This window comes from Canis lupus, chromosome 24, assembly GCF_048164855.1.
Source record: "Canis lupus baileyi chromosome 24, mCanLup2.hap1, whole genome shotgun sequence".
Lineage (NCBI taxonomy): Eukaryota > Metazoa > Chordata > Mammalia > Carnivora > Canidae > Canis > Canis lupus.
This window is the reverse complement of record NC_132861.1, coordinates 31,797,640-31,820,039: the sequence shown is the minus strand read 5'-3', so window position 1 is coordinate 31,820,039 and position 22,400 is coordinate 31,797,640. Positions and strand designations below refer to the sequence as shown.

At 44.2% G+C, this 22,400-nt stretch overlaps 1 protein-coding gene across 1 annotated transcript in view; it reads left to right on the top strand.

The window, feature by feature from the left end:
* EPHX2 (epoxide hydrolase 2) overlaps positions 1–22,400 on the top strand; it is a 62,138-nt gene that overhangs the window by 23,287 nt on the left and 16,451 nt on the right. Inside the window, exons 9-12 of the mRNA XM_072796186.1 lie at positions 2,780–2,814; positions 8,030–8,056; positions 10,312–10,397; positions 14,662–14,773. Coding sequence (XP_072652287.1) covers positions 2,780–2,814; positions 8,030–8,056; positions 10,312–10,397; positions 14,662–14,773 — 260 coding nt within the window. The remainder of the gene's footprint in view (positions 1–2,779; positions 2,815–8,029; positions 8,057–10,311; positions 10,398–14,661; positions 14,774–22,400) is intronic.

Here is a 22,400-nt window from a genome sequence, read left to right as displayed (position 1 = left end):
GGCAACTACCCTTCTGCTCTCTATCTATGAATTTGACTACTCTAGGCATCTCAAAGTGCATCTCAAAGTGGATCATACAATATTTATCCTTTTGTGACTGGCTGATTTCACTTAGCATCATGTCTTCAGGATTCGTCCATGTTGTAGCATATATCACAATTTCCTTCCTTTCTAAGGCCAAATAATATTTCATTGTATATAGACCATGTTTTGTTTATGCATCCACCCATTGATGGACATTTGGGTTTCCTCCACCTTCTGGCCAATGTGAATAATGTTGCTATGAACATGGACGTGCAAATATCTGGTCGAGTTCCTCCTTTCAGTTCTTTGAGGTGTATACCCAGAAGCGTAGTTGCTAGATCATATGGTAATTGGTAGGCCAGGTTCTTAACCCAGTGTCTATGGATCCAGATGGTATCTATCCAAGGATGGGCATTAGAGGCCTATGAACCTGAGTCCATGTATGGGTTTATGAGGACTTTCCCGGGGTGAGGAAGTCTACTGCTTTTATCAGTTTCAAAGGGGTTCTCAGGGCAGCCCGGGTGGCTCAGCAGTTTAGCGCCACCTTCAGCCCAGGGCGTGATCCTGGAGACCCAGGATTGAGTCCCATGTCAGGCTCCCTGCATGGAGCCTGCTTCTCCCTCTGCCTGTGTCTCTGCCTCTCTATCTCTCTCTGTCTCTCATGAATAAATAAAATAAAAATCTTTTTAAAAAAGGGGGTTCTCAGTTCCAAACTGTTAAGCACTCCAGGTGGAGATAGGAACGTGATACAGTCAGACATGCAGCAGAGTCCCTGTCCCTCCAAGTGTCAGCCATACTGCTGGCAGTGGTGGCTCAGTGAGCCAAACCAGGGGCTTACCACCCTTTCTCTGAGCTGTTTCCCCATATCCACATCAAGTCTGAGGAGTTTGAAGCCAGCTGACATGAACTGGCACTCAGGTGACCACCAGCCAGGCCATTCAGCCTGTCACGGCCAGGGTGTCACTCCATGATTGTTCCCTAATTGTCATGGTACCTACTCAGTGGCTGCTTACTACCTCTTAAATGGTCCAGAGGCATTTTAGACAAAAAGAAAGTGTCTAGTCCAGCCATCCAGGAAAGACATTAACAGGTTTTTTTCCCCAAAATTTTATTATTAAAATGTCTATTTTCATTCATCTAGACTATGATCTTACCTGAATCCCCTAGGGATAACTTAGTAATTAATTTATCATTCAAACTAGAACACCATTAAAAGTACAAGAAACACTTAATAATGATACACATAAACTGAACAGTTCTGGATGAAGTGGGACCTAGGGTTATACGTACTGTAATTATAATTATTTTTTGAGAAAACAATAATTTATGGGGCACCTGGGTGGCTCCAGTGGTTGACCAAATGACCTGGTTTCAGTTCAGGTCATGATCTTAGGGTCGTGAGATAGAGCCTGGTATCAGGTCATGATCTTAGGGTCGTGAGAGAGCCTGGTATTGGGTTCCATGCTCAACACAAGTCTGCTTCATATTCTCTTTCTCCCTCTCCCTCGGCCCCTCTCCCCATCCCATGCTCTCATTCCATCTCTCTCCCCCTCTCTAAAATAAATAAATAAATAAATAAATAAATAAATAAATAAATAAATATCTTTGAAAAAGGAAAACCATAATTTACATGTTAACTATTGCTGAATATTATATATTACATTAGTTTTAAAGCCAAGCATGAGGGCAGCCCCAGTGGCGCAGCAGTTTAGCGCCGCCTGCAGCCTGGGGCGTGATCCTGGAGACCTGGGATCGAGTCCTGCTTCGGGCTCCTTGCATGGAGCCCGCTTCTCCCTCTGCCTGTGTCTCTGCCTCTCTCTCTCTCTCTCTCTCACTGTGTCTCTAAAAATAAATAAATAAAATCTTTAAACTTCCTATTTAAAATAAATAAATAATTAATTAATTAAAAAATAAAGCCAAGCATGATGATTTGGAATGCATACATACACATTGCAGATCATTTGTGTATAAATTTCATATCATTTGGCAATAGATTTTAAGTAACAAATTGTTTTTCCTTAAAAACTGTGAAGCTCTTGTCCCACTATTCTCTGTCTTCCTTTGTTGCTATTTATTGCCAAGTCCCATGTCATTCGGATCCACGAGGCTATCTATGTTATTGTTTTTTTTTTCCCTTACCCTTAATGTCTTTAGGATCTTTTTCTTTAGCTTCTGTGTTCTAAAATATTATGATATTGTGCAATTATGTGGATCTCTTTTCATCCACCTCTCTGGGCACATTTAGCTTTCAGTTCTCATGAAGTTTTCTTGAATTATTTCTTTGATAATTTTTTTCTTCTGTTTTCTCTGGTTTTTTTTTCTTTTTTTCTTCCTAGAATTGCTGTTATTGTTAAAATATTCATACTACCCAAAGTAATCTACAGATTAAGTGCAATCCCTATTAAATCCCCAATGGCATTTTTTATAGAAATAGAAAAAAACAATTTTACAAATTGTGTGGATCCATAAAAGACCCCAAATAGTCACATCAATCTTCAGAAAGAACAAAGCTGGAGGACTCATAATTCCTAATTTCAAAACACATTGCAAAGCTACAGTAATCAAAACAATGTGGGTATTGGTATAAAGACAGACATAGAACCAATGGAACAAAATAGAAAGCTCATAAATAAGTCCACACACATACAGTCAGCTGATCTTTGACAAGGGTGCCTAGGACAAAAGGGGCCCTTTTAGTTTGTTGATAATTTTCAATCATGTGAATTAACTGTATTTCTTTTATTTTTAATTGCAGAAATAGAAGAATATTCCATGGAAGTGTTATGTCAGGTAAGAAAGGTCTTTGGGTGACATTTGTAACATCTTTTCCATCCTAGTGTTTTTACTGATATAAGACAGAGTGTGGATATTCATTTAAAATCCTAGGAAAACATTTCACAGCATTTGGGTATAAAAATCTTACTAAAAGTTAAGATGGTATTTCAAAATGATAGCCAACATTTACTGTTTATCAATTACTGCTCTAAGCCATTTGATGGAGGAGGAAACTGAGTCATGAGGAGGTAAAGAAATTGCCTGTGGTCAACAGCTAGTAGAGCCAGGTCTGAGCCCGGCAGTAGCTCCCATGTCCCTTCTCTTAGCCACTCTACCATCTGGCCTTTCCATCCTAAGAATTTAAAAGATCATTTTATTTCAGCAAAGATGTTGTTGGCAAGACCTAGGGAGTCAGTTTGTGTATTGGTAGCTATAGTGGCACTTCTATTCTAAGTGAAGTATAAGTGCCATTGGGGAGGGGACCTTCATCTCAGAGCTTGCCAAGGCTGGGGTAAGGAGACTGTGCCCCAAGCCTCCATCAGCCCTAGGGCAAAAGCAAAGGCTGGAGGGGCTCAGGGGAAGAAACAGCCTCTTAGTTGACTGTAAAACTGGTGATGCTGCTAATCATGCTAAAAATTACAAAAAGGCTCCATATAGAAGTCATAGCTCTGTTGGGACCACCCACAACCAGGCCTGGAAGTAGGCTTTGGCCCCTCGTAAGAGGAGCCTTGACAAAATCTGACTTTCCAGTTGTGGTTGTTCCATCCTTCCTCAGTTTCCAAGTCTTTACCTCTTCCATTCTGCACCTTCTTATCATGCTCATATGTCTGACACAATCCTGCCAAAATCTCACTAATGGCCTCTCCCCATCCCCCTAATGTCCATTAACTGGACCTCTGCCTTGTTTCTGTCAAAATTGGTTCTCAAGATGGGTAAATCAGGTCACTTGATCTAACTGGCCTCCAAAAGAAAGTCCTTTTACTGAAACAAGCAAGATAAAATGGGATGCTCTGGTCCTCCAGCTCCACCCTTATAAAGTCACTAGTATGTCCGCTACTAGGTATTGACCCAAAATAATTTTAAAAATATGTCCACCAAAAACTTGGACATGAACATTCACAGAAGCATTATTCACAAAAGTCAAAAAGTGGAAACTACCTAATGTTCATCAACTGATGAATGGATAAAAAAATGTGTGGTATATCCATACAATGGAATATTATTCAGCCATAAACAGGCATGAAATAATGATGCATGCTTCAGCGTGAATGAACCTTGCAAACGTTATGCTAAGACAAGCCAGTCACGTAAGGCCACATATTGTATAATTGCCACGTATTGTATAATTTCATAATTGATATGAAATTTCCAGAAGTGATCAATCCATATGGACAGAAATGAAGTTAGTGGTTTGTCAAGGGCTAGGGGAAATGGGGAACAGGAGTGACTCTTAATGGCTACAGGGTTTCTTTTTGGCGAGATGAAATGTTCTTAACTACACAGCAGTGATGACCTCACAGTTCTAACTACATTAATATCTGCTGAATTGTGCATTTTAAAAGGGTGAATTTTATGGCAGTGAGTTGTATCTCAATAAAGCTGTCATTTAAAAAATTAGCACAATATTTTTAATGTAAAATTTTATTTAAAATACCCGGTATAATCTTTTTTAATAAATAACCTGAATAATCTTTAAATATAGGGTTATAGGAAACTGAATGAAGATCCATAATACTGCTTACCCTCAAATGCCCACAAAAAACCTTTTCTCAACTACATCCCTCCAAGTATATTGAAATCTCTTTTCTCAACCACAATTCCTTAACTTTTATGTCAGCTCATCATACAACTATTATTTGTTTTAGAATAGGTACCTTTAAGGCACCACGAACCTATTCTCTGTATGACTATAGTCAGGATTCTAAATTAGAGGTTTTGGGATGCAACATAGCAATAGTGGTATCTCCTCAAGTTCATTAACGTAGAGAAACTTAGCTACACCCAGTTGTCTTTTTCACTGTGTGTGACCTTGGATAAGTCATTTAATCTTTCCACGTCATGCCATCAAGTATAAAATACAATCTAGTGGATGGACTTCATGCCCTCCAAGACCCCTCCAGACTTGAGTGTGATTCTTAGTTTGTAGCATTCAATAGCAAAACTTCAAGCAAATAAATTGTAAAGGTCCAATTGGTTTTATGAATCAATTCAGAAATCGGGCAGCACCCCATATAGCAAGTACAGGGGAGCTCCAAAGGGCTACAGAAAAGAAAAGGTTTTTAAGGGTTCTACCCTTAAAAGGGAGTAGAAAGTAGGGAATGATTAGCAGAGAATCCATTGTTTTAGGCAAGGTCACCCTTGTGAGGGGAGCGGAGGAGGCCTCTCGGTAATTTCCTCGTGCTGACCGGGAAATTCCTGTGTTGACTGTGTAGAGGCTACATTTGTAGGGGGCTGAAGATGCAGTCAGGCTGGGGTATTAAGTGACTTGGGGCCTTCACCTAAGTGATGCCATTTTAGGCCTGTGGCTTCTTTTTAACAGTAGGAGGTGGAAGTCACACAGAGCTAATCTTTAGTCTCTGTGATTAATTGGAGAGTGAAAAGCAGCTCTCTGATGTCTCTTTGATGGACAGGAATCCTATCTGATCAGGGCCCCACCCTCATAACCTCAGTGAACCTTAATGACTTCTGTAAAGACCCTGTGGTCTTCAAATGCAGCCACACTGGCGGATAGAGCTTTAACATGTGAATTTTGAGGGACACAGACGTTCAGTCCAGAACAAGACTTCCTGACACCATCCAGTAATCTGTCTTTGGGGGAGAAGGGTGGAAATAAAAACTGCTAAAATAATATAAACTAAGTAATTGCATCAATACTGTGTGTCTATCTTGAAGAAAAAAAAAAATAAATGGTGCGTATTTTAACCAGTGGAACCTGTCACCTGCTCTTGCCTTCAAATATTCTAGTGGGAGCAGTGAGGGGCTTGCCCATTGTTTCCTGAACCAATGAGGCCATCCGTGTGGCCCTGGGTTTGTGGGGCAGGCATGGGCCCAGAGATAGCCAAAGGAATCAGAACACCTTTACAGTTCTTTGTCTTTGAAGCTGGCACTGGTTGTAGGCAGAATTGTATGTCCCCACCCCCAGCCTGTCTCCCCCAGAAAAGGTGCCCATATTTGGTGCATTTCCACCACAGAATTGAGACCAGAGTGGAGAATATCTGTATACTTACTTTTTAATGCTCTTAGGATAGAGAATACAAGGGCTGTGGGGAGCCCTTTGTCTTTGCCCTGCCTCCTACGGTCCTGCAATTTCCACCTCTTTGCTTAATGTGGAAGAACAAAAACAGAGCCCTAGCCCAGAGAAGGGAAAGAAAATTGCCTTTCATTTTGGAAGCACCTTAAAGAGTAGATGATGAAAATACAGTCACATATATTTTTTTAAGTCTTCAGCCTCTTATGGTGCAATCTCCGCAGCCCCCACTGAGAGCCTCCATCTGGGGAACCAAAAAGCAAATTAGGATTACTTCTCAATTGGTAGAAAGAGAGGTGGAGTCAAGGGCCTGGAAGCTATCCAAAATAAGGCTGTCTACATGGTAAAACAGGATAGCTTTGGGGCACCTGGATGACTCACTGGTTGAGCGTCTGCCTTTAGCTCAGGTCATGATCCTGGGGTCCTGGGATCGAGTCCTGCATTGGGCTCCCTGTGAGGAGCCTGCTTCTCCTGCCTATGTTTCTGCCCCTCTCTCTGCCTCTCATGAATAAGTAAATAAAAATAAAGTAAACAGGATGGCTTTGTACGTTCTGGTGTTGAATTTTTGAAATCACATAGACCTCGAATCAATCCCATTTCTACCACTACTAGTTATGTGGCCTTGGCCGCATCATTCAATCTGTGTGAGCCTCAGTTTACTTCTCTGTAGAATGGAGCTGCCGCTTCCTCCCTGCAGTTCTAAGTGAGGGGAAAGGAAGTGATGAAGGTGAGGGGTGTGGCACAGCACCTCTGGCCATGCTAGGGATGCACAGATGCAGCTTCATAGATTTTTTTTTTTAAGATTGTATTTATTTGACAGGGCACAAGCACGGGGAGCACCAGGCAGAGGGAAAGGGAGAAACAGGCTCCCTGTGGAGCAGGGTGTCCAGTGTGGGGCTCAATCCCAGGACCCTGAGACCATGACCTGAGCCAAAGGCAGACACATCACCCACTGAGCCACCCAGGTGCCCTGACTTTTTTATGATAGCAAGCAGAAGTTCCTCATATGGGCGCAGGTGAATGGGGGTAGTGTTGACAAATTAGATGGGACCACTTAGGAGGAATGGGGCTTCAGAACAGGGAGCCAGTGTGGCTTTCTGCAGAGGTTGACAGGCCTGCCTGTTGGTCACTGATTCATTCTCTCCACACCTCTGCTCTGTCCTCCCCTCCACCCCTGTCCCCAGTAGAATTCCCCTACTTGCCCATTCTGTACCTAGCCCAGTATGACAGCTCCGGCCCTGATTCTGGATGCCCCTCATCACCAACACCTCCACACATCATAGACACCTTCCCCAGACTCCCTGCTGGCTAGCTGGTGTGGCCAGGTTTCCTCATCAGTGCTGCGGGATGGGGGCAGGAGCTTGCTGTCCTGGGGTTCTCTCTTTGTCCCCAGAAGAAGCTGTGATTTATAATGGATATGGCCCCGTTGAGTGCTGTGCAGTAACAGACCCTGAATAACTTACTGTGAGTGTCTGGGATCTGCCTCGATACTGAGATGATGCTAGAAAGGGAAGGGAGAGAACTCACAAGCTGGGAAGTGACTGTACGTCATATGAGTGCACTAGGGCTGCCATAACAAAGTACCACAGACTGGGTGGCTTCAACAACACAAATGGATTCTCTCACCATTCTGGAGGCTTGGAAGTGAAAGGTCAAGGTGTCAGCAGAGTCTGAGGCTTGCTGTCAGTGTCCAAATCTTTGGTTCTCATAAGGACACTGGTCAGCTTGGGATCATGGCCCACTCTAATGACTTCATTTTAACTTAATCACCCCAATCACCCTATCTCCAAGTAACAGCCACATTCTAAGGTACTGGAGGGGAGAGGTTAGGGCCTCAGCATGTGAATTTGGGGAAGACACAGTGCAGCCCCTAACAAAGGAAGACACAGGAATTCTGTGTGTTTCTGATTTTCTTTTTTATTTATTTATTTATTTTTTGTTGTTGTTGTTGTTTCTGATTTTCTTGTGTGTTTTCTTTCTTAGGAGATGGTCACCTTCCTGGATAAGTTGGTAAGTAATTGTCTTGAACTGATCTCTGGAGAGTTCTGTTTGGGTAGGCAATTAAAGATGTAGCCTTTGAAAGTGTCAACTGTTAGAGCCCCCCAGGTGAGTGGCAAGGGCAGGAATGGCACCCTTTGGGGCAGCGGGAGGCAGGGTAGCTGGTCAGGAGGAATTACAAGCACAGGGATGGCAAAATGTTCGGAGAACAATATAGTGCCAAGTTTGGGCGTTTTTGGTTTTGATTGTTTGTTTCATGGAAAGTATTTTCCAGGGAACAGGATTATCTCGGGTTTGAGTTAGGGGTAGAGAGCTTTGCTGGCTGGCATCAAGAATTTTGGAAAATAGCCTATAGACTAATATTTCACAATTTTTAAAAATTGATGCCCCTTTAGAAATACCTAACATCAAATGCCTTCACTTAACATTGTTTGGAACGTCAATGACAAACACAACGCAGACCAGCGATGGTGATCGGAGACTATACTTTTGCTTTTCACTCACAGAAGATTGAGATTGTAATTAGGTAGGACACTTCTCCCATCCTGAGTTAGGTCACGGTGGCAGGGTGAGGACACTGCAGCTAAGCCAGGACTGTGGCAGTGGAGGGATAGCTGATAGAGGACCTCAAAACTATGGATTTAGTCCCTATTTGTTGGATCTGAGAGTCAGGAGGAGAATTTGAGATGACTGGTGGGTTCCAGTTCAGCAGCAAGGCATGGTGGCAAACACTGTAGGAAATGAGGCAAAGACGTCGTGGTCTCTGCCCTCTGCAGATTCTCAGTCCCACAGAATTGGCTTCGGATCTTTGAGAATGGTGGGGACATCTAAGAGGATATGGCCTAGTGCGGCCACCCCAGTTCTGACTCTAGAATGACCTCCTATCTAGAAGACTTCTAGCTGGCTGAGAAAGTCTCTTACTCTGATTGTTGAAAGAGAGCCCTATGGTTGTTGGCCGGGTGGGGTAGGTGTCCCTCCCTGGCCCAGTCATTCCTGGGACCCTGGGGAAGGAAGCCGGGCCCGTTGCAGGAGAGGTGGTCATCTGCCACCTGGAGACAGCCACTGAAGCCATCGGGGTCAATGAGTTCCCTGAGGAGAGGCCTTCAGGTTGCACCATGAAGTACTCCCATGTGACGGGGAGAGGAAGGAGTAGACTCAGTGAAGTGAGAAAAAGAGTCTGGAAAGCATAGTGTCACAGAAGCCCAGGGAAGAACATTGCAAAGGAAACGTCTGATGCCACAGAACAGTCAGAAGAATGAGAGCCAAGAGGAAAAAAAAAAAAAAAACTATTATGAATCATGAATAGCCTTTGAGAGGGAAGTTTTAGTGGACTCAGGGATCGCAGGGAAAAGGCCAGGCTTCGGAGATGTATGACAGTTACCAAAGAGGCCACTGGGGTAGATCATTGTGAGAAGCTGGACACAGAGAACAGAGGAGTGGCAGGGAGCTGAGTTGGGAGCTGCTTTTCAAGATGATGGTGAGGCTGGGCAGGCTCGGGGAGGCTCTGATGTGGCTAAATGCAGCCAGCAGGGTGGGGTGGTGGGGAAGAGCCCGGTTTTAAATTGGGGAGGCCTGGGTCTGAATTACCATCCATGTGGCCTGGGCAAGTCATCTAACCACTGTGAGCCTGTCTCCCTATTTGTAAAACGTGTATTAGAAGGTTATTGGAGGAACTCCAGATGGTAGGTATACACACTTAGCACAGTGCCTGTGACATAGTAGGTCCTCAATAAACAGGAACTGTTGTCATTCCTTGTTAGCAGCAGCAGAAGAAAAGAAGATGCTGGTAGAGAGGAGGGCAATAGAAATGCCTTTGAGGTTTCAGTGGTTAGTTAAAGGAGGAAAGATCCAAAAAGAGTGGGGAGTAGAATCATAATCACCCAATGAAAGATGAATATGGAACACAGGGAGGGAAGTCATACTAACTTTAAGACAAAAAGTAGAAAAAGAGGTAAGACAAATTTTGATCTGAGAGAAGGTAGAGAGGGAGAGGGAATTTGGGGTCAGTGGCTTTAGGGTTCTGAGAAAATATAAAAGATCAGTCACCTTTGGAGGCTCTTGAGGCTGGTCTGTGTGGGAAGGGAGGCTTGAAGAGGGTGGACGTTGAAGTTGCTACTGTGGGGGCAGTGGAGGAGGAGTCCTAGGAAGTGAACAAAGGGATTGCTGGCTGAGGCTTTGGGCCAACAGGGAGCACAGGGCCCCAGGGCTCTCACCTCCCCATCCAGGAAACTTGCCCACATTCAGCTCCCTTCTTTATCCTTCACTAGGGCATCCCTCAAGCGGTGTTCATTGGCCACGACTGGGGAGGCATGCTGGTGTGGAACATGGCTCTCTTCTACCCTGAGAGAGTGAGGTAATTAGGCTTTAGGCATCAAGAGTTTGGATTTGAATTCCCCTTAGAATCCTTCCTTGGGTCTTGATCTCCAGTAAATTCTTGAAAACAAATAGGTTATCTGGGAGTGCAACATCTAGCTTCCTAGTACCCATTGAGCCATTAATAAGGAGGACTTAATGAGCTATGTCTTAGGAAGCAAGGCCTGTCCGGTAATGGGACTGATAACTCAGGGCCTGGGTAGCCAGTGAGAAGGCAGAAGAATGGTGGTAGATTTTGGAGAGAGTGGGTGAGGCTTCAAGGGTGGTGGAGTCATAGAATTGAGTGCCAGAAGAAACTTCAGTCCTGGACTGGGAGTTAGGAAGCATGGCTTTCAACTTTGCCCTGACCAAGCTGTGTGACAAATCACTTCACCCATCAGGCCTTGGTTTCCTCAACCACAGAGTGGTAACTCCTTTCAACTATCCAACCTGGAAAATGCTATGCAGGTGTCAGGTTAGAATGGCATGTTGTGACCACCACCACATCATTCATAATCATTCTTAGAATGACATCAGGGCACCAGTGGGAGCTTTCAGAGGACAGGTTTTGAACCCAGAGAGCCAGGTGGCCTTTGTGGCCACACCCAGTTGAGCGGGCAACTGTAGTTAAAGCCTATGTGAACTCCCATTCAGCCTGGGTTCTTAGCATATTAAATAAACATTATCCTTCACAGCCCTCTGTATTTCCCTAAATGATCCATTCACTTTCTCTTTGGTGGGACATATAAGAACAGAAACAGTGGAAAATTATGTTCAGCCCAACATCAGTTCAAATGGTAGGATGATATCAAAGACCAAAAGGAATCCAACACTTCCTGAAATATTTTTAAAGTTTTTGCACTCTTGTGTTTCTGATCTCTTTAGCTTCTCTGTCTGTCCTCTCTTTCATTCAGAGTTGAAATAAGAGCTCAGTTCTTAGGAATTGGGTCACTAGAAAGTTACTGTACAGACTGTATTAGATGCTTCTTAAAGAGGACAAAAGGAAATAGAACAACAGGCTTATGATCTCTACCTTGAGGGAAGTGAAACACCTTCCTGTTGTTCTATTAACAACTTAGTCTCTCTCTCCCGTGAGAATTTGAGAATATTTAACATGAGCCCAGTGAAGTTATATTCAGAATAACATTAGGTCTGACATACACAAGCATGCTCTGGATTCCTGTTCCTCCTCTCATTGTTCTCTTTCCATCCCATGTGTCATTAGTAGTAGTTGCTCCTTCTCCATCTGCGCTCATCAAAGCAGCCCTGTTACTACACTCCTGGAGGGTGGGAGCAAGCCAAGACCCCCTTCCAGGGCTGTACATAGTGGGACACAGCATCTCTGGCCCTGGACAAAGCTGACTTAAGAATATTATTGCCATTGAACATCTTTCTGGCCAGAGAATGAAAGAAAGTTCAGGGTAGAGCCCACCTTTAATTGGATTTTTTTTTAAAGATTTTATTTATTTATTCATGAGAGAGAGAGAGAGAGAGGCAGAGACACAGGTAGAGGGAGAAGCAGGCCCCATGCAGGGAGCCTGACATGGGACCCAATCCCGGGTGTCCACAATCAGGCCCTGGGCTGAAGGCGACACTAAACCCCTGAGCCACCCGGGCTCCCCAAGATGTGGATTTTTTTTTAAAGAATCTTTTATTTTTATTTTTTTAGAGAGCAGGGGGGAGAGGCAGAGGGGGAAGGGGAGAGAGAGAGAGAGAAACCTAGGTAAGCTCCACACACAGCATGGAGCCCAATGTGGGGCTCAACCTCACAACCCTGAGATCATGACCTGAGCAGAAATCAAGAGTTGGAAGCTTAGCCAACTGAACCACCCAGGTGCCCCCTGGAATATTTCTTTAAATCCTTGGTTTTGGCATTCAACTGAGATAAACTATAGGGACATATTTAATGTAAGGGTCTTCTTACATGTTTGACCAAGAATACTTTTTTTATCTCCTTTCTTTGACAATCATCTAGAAATTCTGCTCCCAAAGGAGACTGTGGTTTAGCTTTCTCCAATCCTTATGCGGTTGGCACCAGCTTTTATATGCTAACATCTCATGTGATGATGATAATTTTTTTTATATATGGAATAAGCTGTATGTCAAGGCAATTGAAAAGAAAACCTTCATCTGCTCAGAATATTTAGATAAAGCTAGAGTTTCTTGACTTGTGATTTAAGTAATGCTTAAAATAGATTCACTGGTAACACTAGAAACCTTTAGGCATTGGTATAATTTATTTTATAGCCTCAGCTGCACTGTCTAATGGTGGCTACTGAACATTTGAAATGTGGCTGTTTGAACTGAGATGACTCTAAGGGAGAAATACCTTCCAGATTTCAAAGACTTAATACCAAAAAAAATCTTATTAATATTTCTGTATTGATTATGTGTTGAAATTATTATTATTTTAGATATATCATGTTGAATATTAAATTATTTAAATCAACAGTAGATTTTAAATTTGTATTAACAATATTAGTATCATTCAGTTAATATTAAGTAATATTTTAGATTAATCTCACATGTTTCTTTCTACCTGTTTTAATTGGCTAGTAGAAAATGTTAAATTATGTGTGGCTCGCATTATGCTTCTTGGCTGGCACTGGCTAAACCTCAGCACTGCTTTTCCTGATTATTTCATTTGTCCTAGTTATCTTGCTCCTCCTGGTTTATATCTCCCCAAGATATTTTCTCTTTCTTATTTCCCTTTTGGGAAGGAGTTTCCCTAGGATCAGAGTAGGTACGGGATCCCTTACTGATGAGCCAGACTAACTGTGCTCCTGGCTGACTTCTATCAGCCCTGACTTCATGTGGTCACTCAGATCTACCCCTCTGTTCTTTATGGGACTGAGAAATCACTCACTGCCATCCTGTTCCTCTTGGGTGACTAAAGTAGTAGTGTGCTGGGCCTCTCCTTGCTTCTGGTGTCCCTCTCTGCATCTGTGTCATATATCCCTGCTTGATACATCACTTCCTGACTGCAACTTCAGTCTGCTCCTCCCCTCTTCTCAGAAGCCCTCATAGTTTTCTTGATTTTCTACAGCATCTGATCCAGACTCGCAGCCCTGCATGTCTAGGCTCTCACTTGCCTTGCTGGCTTTATTTCACAAGATGCCTCATTAAACACTTGGCCTGGGCAGCCCAGGTAGCTCAGTGGTTTAGCACCGCCTTCAGCCCAGGGCCTGATTCTGGAGTCCCAGAATCGAGTCCCATGTCAGGCTCCCTGCATGGAGCCTGCTTCTCCCTCTGCCTGTGTCTCTCTGTCTCTCCGTCTCTCATGAATAAATAAAATCTTTAAAAAAAAAAAACAAAAAAAAAAACACTTGGCCTCTCACCACATAGATTTTTTCTTTTCTTTGTTTTTTTGGCTCTCTCAAACTCAACCCCAAACTTTGCCCCCTTCTAGAATTTGCTAATGCTACCCCATGGTATTTCCCTTACAGTATTGTTTCCCCTTCCCTACACTCTTCCACCCTTAAAAGACAAGTTCAGATGCTCTCTTTTTCATGAGATTTTCCATGATGCCCAAATCTAGAAACTCTTTGTCTCCTTGAACTCCCATGTGCTTGTGCTATTCTTATGGCTCGTATCACAGTTTGTTTTGTAATATAGTCATGGGTATATTTGTCTAGCCTTTTTAAATTATAATGAGCTCTCTGAGTATTGATTTTATATCTTCTCTCCCCTAGCATATAGCATGGAATTAACACAGTGAAGCGAGTGAAGGAAGGAAAGAAGGAAAAGAAGGAATGCATTTTTAGAAACTATAATCTAATGAAGGTTGATATACTGCACATAATGTGTGTTTGTGTGTGTGTGTGCGTGTCTTTGTCTAAGGCAAGAGGGTGAGAAATACTGCAGTTTGGGCAGCCCCGGTGGCGCAGCGGTTTAGCGCCGCCTGCAGCCCAGGGCGTGATCCTGGAGACCTGGGATCGAGTCCCGCGTCGGGCTCCCTGCATGGAGCCTGCTTCTCCCTCTGCCTGTGTCGCTGCCTCTCTTTCTCTCCCTGCATCTCTATGAATAAATAAATAAATAAAATCTTAAAAAAAAAATACTGCAGTTTAGTGGGGGAAAAAAACAGAAAAAAGCCATAGCCTGGGAGTCAAAAACTCAGAGTGCTGACCCATCCTCCCACACACTGCTAGTCAGAGATCTTATATATATCCCTTTCTTGTTCTGAACTTCCGTCCTGATGTGTAAGGTCCTTTCTGGTTCATACAGACTTCTTACAGGGTCTGTGTCTTCGTGTCTTCTTTCCACAGGGCAGTGGCCAGTTTGAATACTCCCTTTGTGCCAGCAAATCCCAATGTGTCCACAATGGAGAAGATCAAAGCCAATCCCATTTTTGATTACCAGCTCTATTTCCAAGAACCAGTAAGTTTGGGACTCAAGAGTTATGATCCCACCAAGGTTTTTGTTCTTCTTTCTCCTCTATCTCTCGTTCTCCCATTAGCTTGATTTTCTCAGTGCCCTTTCATTTTCCATGGCATTAGTCAGAAATGATTTTACACATGGGCTCAAGTGAAACTGGCTCCTCAGCTCAGCTGGCCCTTCCTGGGTGATGACACATTTCTGTGTGTGTGTGTATTTGGGGTGGCAAGGGGAAGGGCATAAGGGTGATGGTGCAGTGAGTTCTCCTGTTTCTCCAAAATTGTGGAGTGGGGAGCTGAGTGCTGGTTTGGAGCTGCTCTTTCTCAGTTCCATGGCTGAGAGGCTAACAAAGGCCACTGATTGTTGGTGACAGCTCCTGAGCCCTTGCCAGGGACCTGGTACCTCACTTGCTGAGGACTGGTTTGTGATACAGGGAGCATCAGAGCCTAAAAGCAGGCACTAGGCCGCAAGTGTGCTTTGAGATATGTATTCTAGGTATCACTTCATGTGCCACAAAGCCCAGAGTGCCTTTCAAAGATGCCCCCTGGACCTTGGGTGACACCTGTGATGGGGTGTCACTGTTCCCTTTCAGGGGGATTCACTGAGGGTAGCATTGTGAGTCAGAATCATCTGGCCTCATCTGAGGGGGCACTGCCACTCATCAACTCTTAGGTTATGGACCCCAATGTCCAGCTACATCTGGGTAATTCCAGAGAGGATAAGAGAAGTTTGCTTAGCACTCTGGAGAGAGAAGGATGGATTGAATTAATAAAGAACACAGGAACATACCCCCACTTCTCTCTCCCAGACTTTGCCCTTGCTGCTCGTAGGAGGTACCATGCCCAGCAAGGGTCACACCATCCCAGTTTCAATTTGCCAAGTAACTCTTCTCTAAGAATGATTTTAGGGATGCCTGGGTGGCTCCATCGGTTGTCTGACTCTTGATTTGGGCTCAGGCATGAGCCTTAGGGTCATTGAGCACCAAGTCCATCCTATGCTCAGTGGAGAGTCTGCTTGGGATTTTCTCTCTCCCTCTCCCTCTATTCCTCCCCCTGCTCTCTCTCTATTGTTTCAAATAATCTTTAAAAAACAATAACATATGCATACACACAAACAACAATTTTGATTGATAAGTTGATACCTTGGAAGAGGAACTTTTTTTTTTAAGATTTTAGGAGCCCAACGCAGGGCTCGATCTCACAACCCTGAGATCATGACTTGAGCTGAAACCAAGAATTGGACACTTAACTGACTGAGCTATTCAGGCCCCCCTAGAAGAGGAACTTTTTGATTCAGGCAACACTCATTCAGAAAGACACCAGCAGCCTCTGGCAACATCATGAAAAGATGCTGAATATATCACATTCTCCATTAAAGCCAGGCCTTACTGTACCCAAAGTGCAGGAAGTGGTGGGCTCCCTTTGGCTTGAATTGAATCAACACATCTTTAAGTAGTGTACTTAAACATGTTTGAAGTACTTTCAACACGTTTGAAGTAGTCTTGAGCTTGAAGGATGGATTAGATGGTGTATTAGTCAGCTGGGGATGCCATAACAAAGTACCATAGACTGGGGTGGGGGCATAAATAATAGAATTTATTATCTCATAGTTCTGGGGCCCAGAAATCTGAGATCAAGGTGTCTATCTGGTTGGTTTCTTCTAAAGCCTCCATCCTTGGTTTGTGGATGGCCCCCTACTTGGTGTGTCCCTACATGGGATATCCTCTGTGCATGTGTGTTTCTGTGTTCAAACTTCCTCTTATAATGACACCAGTCCTAGTAGATGAGGGTCTAAGGTAAAGGCCTCATATTAATTACCTCTTTAAAGACTTAATCTCCAAATATCATTACATTCTGAGGTATTAGGGGCTAGGGCTTCCTAGGAATTAGGAGGAGATATGGTTCAGCTTCAGCCTATAACAGATGGGTAAGGGGAAAAGGAACAGTGCCCTTGGTGAAAGAAATGGGAGGAAGGGACAAGATGGGGATGGTGAAGGGGAAGGGGAAGGGGAAGGGGGCAGACTGTGAGAAGTGCTCTAGTGCCCTCTTTGGAAGGTTTGGTCAACTGGGACAGGAAGGAGGTGAGTGTCCTTGTGTCCTGGACACTAAACCCTGAGCCTGTAGTTGATGTCAAAAGTAGTAGAGAATCCTTGTAGGTTCATCGTCTGGTCATAGATGGCCCCATGAAAATTCTTCCAGCAGGACTGGAAATCCGAACCCCAATCTCAGGTGTAATGTACTGCCTGCCACCCTTTCCCAGGTGTTTGCTTCACCCCTGTGCATCTCACGCTGAAGAAGGCTCTGGTGGTGGGGAGAAAAACAAAGTGTTGGTTGTAGGTGCCTCAGTGGCAGCTGCCTCGGCCTTTGGGAAATGGGGACGGAACAGGACCCCACCCAAAACTGGGAAGCTGGTGTCTGGATTCCTCTCACCTCTTACCTGACCCTTTCTCAATCTCTGCCTCTGCTTGGTCCATACTCCCAAGAGCCCTATCCCTTCCCACCACCCTCTGTGTGCCCAGAGTATCCCCTTTCCAGAGGACACGCCCACCCACAGGTCCTTCCATCACCAGCACCTCATGCTTCATAGTTACTTCTCACCCTCTTCCCTCTTCCCTAACCCAGCCCCCATGCCCCACGCCTGGGCAACAGGCCCTCAACACTCAGGCCCTAGCTGCCAGGCTGCACCATATGGGGGATGCACAGGGGTAGGGATGGCATGGGCATGAAAGCCCTTTCTCATCCATTTGGATTCACCATTCAAAAGACTTGTATCTGCTACGGAACAGAGGTGCCCCACGACGCGGGTGAGGGGCTGAGCATGACAAATACACTTAAATGTCAGAAATGTTTTGACTGGTGTTTCTTATGAGGAATTAATATCCATTAATTCATATAGCAGATGCATCTGCATCATCTCTTATGTGCCAGTTTCAGAGATGAGGTACAGTGTCTGAGGGTTGAAACAGTTCTTGGACAAAGAGTCAAGTAACACATAACTGTAGAAGAAGTCAGCTACTAGGACCATCATGAAGGCACAGCTTATTCTGGGATCTCAGAAGAAAACACAGTTAAATTTTTATTGAACGAGAGACATTTGAACTGGCCCTGGGAAGATGAATAGGATCTGTGTGAGTGATAGAAGAAGGAAGGGCATTCCAGTCTGAGGGGACAAATGGCAGAAAATGCATATGAAACTTGCTTAATGCAGGCAAGTTATTTATCTCCCATAAATATCATGGGACATAGGGAGGTCCTAAAAAAATAGTCAGTGATCCTTAAGGTGCATTTCAGTAGGTCTGGAACATCTTGAAATGACCCGCACAATTTACTGTATGCATGCATTTTCCCAGGGAAGGAATTCCTTCCTCACTTCCCTTAGAACCGTAAGAATTCAATACAAGCTAGGAGCCGAAGGGTTTGGGGTGTCAGGCAAGGTGCAGGAATCAGGGGCATTGATATCACCTGGGAGTTTGCTAGAAATGCAGACTCACAGGCCCTTTTGCGATCTACCCAACAAGACTGCTTTTTAACAAGGTCCCCCTGGGTGACTCTTGTACACACAGTGCCCGAGGAGGCTATCCCAGCTTGGACAGCTCCTGTTCTGTGACTCAATTTCTATGATTCTCCAGCCTGATGATTCTCAGATGTCAGCATGCATCAGAATCACCTGGAAAGCTAGTTAAAACACAGATCACCAGGCTACACCCCCAGAGTTCTGCATCAGTGGGTTTTGGTGGCACCAAAGGATTCACATTTCTAACAAGCTTTGAAGTGAGGCTGGTGCTGCTGGTCCTGGAGTGTAGCCTCAGGAAAGGGGCTAATCTAGTCATTTTCCAGGTGGTGGTAGGCAGATAGCCATCCTTCTCAGTGAATTGGAAACTTCTGGGCAGCTATCCCAGTCAAGGATTGCTGGAGCGGATCAAGGAGGCCATTGACCCTATCTCCAATAATAGGTTCCCTGCAATGCAGTGGATCTCAGACTTTCTGGTCCCAGGCCCCCTTACACTCGTAAAAGCTATTACAGACCTCAAAGAGCTTTAGTTAATGTGTGCCAGCTATGTGTACTGGTATTTACCATACCAGATATTGAAATTTTAAAATACTTATTATTTCACTTAAAAAATAATAATGTGCCCATGTCGATGTAAATAACATGTTTTTATTTTTTAATAATGTTTTCCTTAAAAAATATAGTGAGGGGGTGCCTGGGTGGCTCAGTCAGTTAAGCGTCTGGCTCTTGGTTTCGGTTCATATCATGATCTCAGGGTCGTGAGATCAAGCCCTGTATTGGGCTCTCCACTGGGCATGGAGTTCTTAAGATTCTATCTCCCCCTCTCTCTGCCCGTCCCCCAGGCATATTCTCTCTCTCTCTCTCTCTCTCTCTCTCTCTCTCAATAAGTAAATAAATACATAAATAAATATAAAATAAAGTAAAATAAAATAAAAAGAAACTCAAGGCCCCAAGTCAGTAAACCAACACTCAGTACCCAGCCTGACTGGAGCTTCAGCCCCCCACAAATGTAACCTCTATGCAGTCAACACCCAAATTTCCTGGTCAACACAAGGAAATCACCGAGAGGCCCCCTCCACTCCCCTCAGAAGGGCGACCTTGCCTAAAACAGTGGATTCTCTGCTTCTCTTTTCCTTCTTTTTACTCCCTCTCTACCCTTAAAATCCTTCCCTCTCCTGTAGGCCTTTGAGCGCCCTCTACTGGCTACACGGGATGCTGTCCCATTCATGAACCCATTAATAAAGCCAAATAGATCTTCAAAACATACTTGGTTAGATTTTTGTTATTTAACCACACACATAACATAAAATTTACCATCTGAACCATATTTAAGAGTACAGTTCAGTTACATTAAGAACCTTCGCTTTGCAAAAAAAAAAAAAGAACTTTTGCTTTGCTGTACAGCCATCAGCACCATTTGTCCCCAGAACTTTTTTGTTTTCTTTTATATATGTATAATATATTATATATATATATATATATATATCATTGAAGTTCGATTTGCCAACATATAGTATAACACCCAGTGCTCATCCCGTCAAGTGCCCCGCTCAGTGCCTGTCACCCAGTCACCCCCACCCCGTGCCCGCCTCCCCTACCACTACCCCTTGTTCTTTTTTCCAGAATTAGGAGTGTCTCATGTTTTATCACCCTCTCTAATTTTTCCCACCCATTTTCCCTAGTTTCCCCTATAATCCCTTTCACTATTTTTTATATTTCCCATATGAGTGAAATCATATAATGATTGTCCTTCTCTGATTGACTTACTTCACTCAGCATAATACCCTCCAGTTCCATCCACGTCAAAGCAAATGGTGGGTATTACTTTTTCATCATGCAAATCCAAAATTATACCCAGTAAACACAAACTCTCTATTCCCTCCTCCCTCCAGCCCCTGGCACCCAGCATTCCACTTTCTGTCTCTGAATTCAACTATTCTAGAGAGCTCGTAGAAGTGGAGTCATACAGGAATTGTGTTTTGGGGGTTTGGGTTATTTCACTTTATACAGCATCCTCAGGGATGTTCCACGTTGTAGCATGTATCTGAATTTCCATCCTTTTTAGGGCTGAATAACATTCCACGGTATGTGTAGACCACATTTGGCTTATCCATTCCTCCTTTTATGGACACTCAGGTTGTAGTTACTACTTGTTTTGAGCACGGTATGCCAAGTGGTCCTATTCACAAGCACACTCTGGCGTTCTCCTGTCTTTCAGAGAAGCAGACAGGGGCTCTGGGGTTCACTAACTGGCCCAAGACTAGGTACTGACTGGGTTTGTTTGACTTTAAAGTCTACGTGCATCCTCCTAAGCCACACTGTGAGGGAGCTTGGACTTTGTTGTGTGTGCCTGGCTCATCCAAACACAGCAGGAAGGAGCAAACCAAGATAAGCTCAAAGGGCTGATTAATACAAGTAACCTCAGGGGAAAGATGCTTACTAACTGCCCCCTTAGTAGGGCGAAGGTTATTATAGTCTTTGTGGAAAAATCATACTCCTATTGTTATGTTGTCGCTGCTGGGTTTAAAATCTGCAGGAAGAGTTGAGAGAATCAAGAGTTTCCTCTTGATTAGGAAAATGTTTAATATTCAAATAAGTGAAGGCTGGGGTGTGGGAGTGCGTTTGGGGTGAATTCAGCTGCTGAGGCTGGTCTGGTTGGGCACAGAGCTGGGTCTCTAGGAGAAGCCCTGCACGAGGGTCCTGCCAGCATGTCTGCTGCCTGTTTGGCAACAGGGCAAGTCCCTTCCTACGTTGGGCACTCAATGTCCTCATCTGAAAACGGATGGTCTCATTGCATGGTTTTCAAACAGGTGACAGCTTCAAACCGAAGCCGAATTCAAGCCTAACAAAGCATAACGTGTGGGGCACCTGTCTCATTCAGGGGTGGGGGCTGGAACCTCCTCCTTCCTGCCTCTCTGCTCCCAAACCTGTCCCCGCCACTCCCCAGCCAGGAGGAGTGACCGGAAGCGCTCACCGTGGATGCATTCAGCCTAAGGAAGCCTCCAGACTGGTGTCCCTCCCACGCCTGGTTCACACTTGCTGAGCAGGACAGGGTGTGGCCTAGGTAAACTCCCCAGTTTAGATTCAGTTCCTCTAGCTCTTTGAACCCTGAGCCATTGTGTTTACTGTCTCTCGTCCTTCGTATTTGCCAAGTCTGGTGGAAACCAAAATGAAAAGGCATGTTTTTCTTTTTTTCTCAGCGAAGAGATGACAAGCTTTGCATTTGTATAGTAGGAAAGAGGAGGAGGAGCTCTGGGCAGCAGAGACAAATAGAATCAGCTGGGTAATTTGAACGTGACAAGTTCCATGTCTTAATCCTTAAGATTCTTCACGTCCTTGCTTAGCCTGGGGATATTTCATAGTCCCTCTGTCCCTGAAATCAGAACATGGTGTCCCCTTCTGTCTGCCAACACCGGTGCCTCTTTACTCCTCCTTAATAGTATATATGTATTTTTATTTCTTTGGAGAAGGGTGTGTGTGTGTGCGTGTGGTGTGGGTGTCTGGAACCATACAGCAAGCTATAGGCTCTGTAGGTTAGAGCAAGCCAAAGCCCACTTTTAAGTATTTAACCAGCTGAGAAACTAGGTAATAGAAAATGTGGGGAAAGGAAATTATAGATAGCAGTCAAGAAGAGATGGTTTTGCCAGGTGGAAGGGCACCCCAACATCCACACATGGTTTTCTTCCTTCTCCCTCATGGTGTTCAGAGTCCCCCTTAATCCCCCTACACATAGTACCCGCCCCCCACCAGGCCACCAGGCTACAGGGACAGCTGGTGACTTGCTACTGCCTGTATGTTGTAGATGATTTATGCTTGGTGCTTTAAAAAAAAAAAAAAGTACTGAGTCGTATAAAATAAAAAGTTGAATCCCCTTTCGCTCATCTAGAAGTAGCTACTATGAATAGTTTAGCAAGTATTTCCCAGACATTTTTTAAAAATATGCTTTTAAGTGTGGCGGGGGAGGGGGCATGCATATGTGCATATGAGTGTATGTGTAATTTTTATATAAATGGAATCATGCTGCTTTTTCATTTACTAGATCTTGGACAGATTTTCCTGCCAGGACGTATAGGTTTACCTCATTCGTTGCAGTGGCTTCTTGGTGCTGCAGAATACAGGT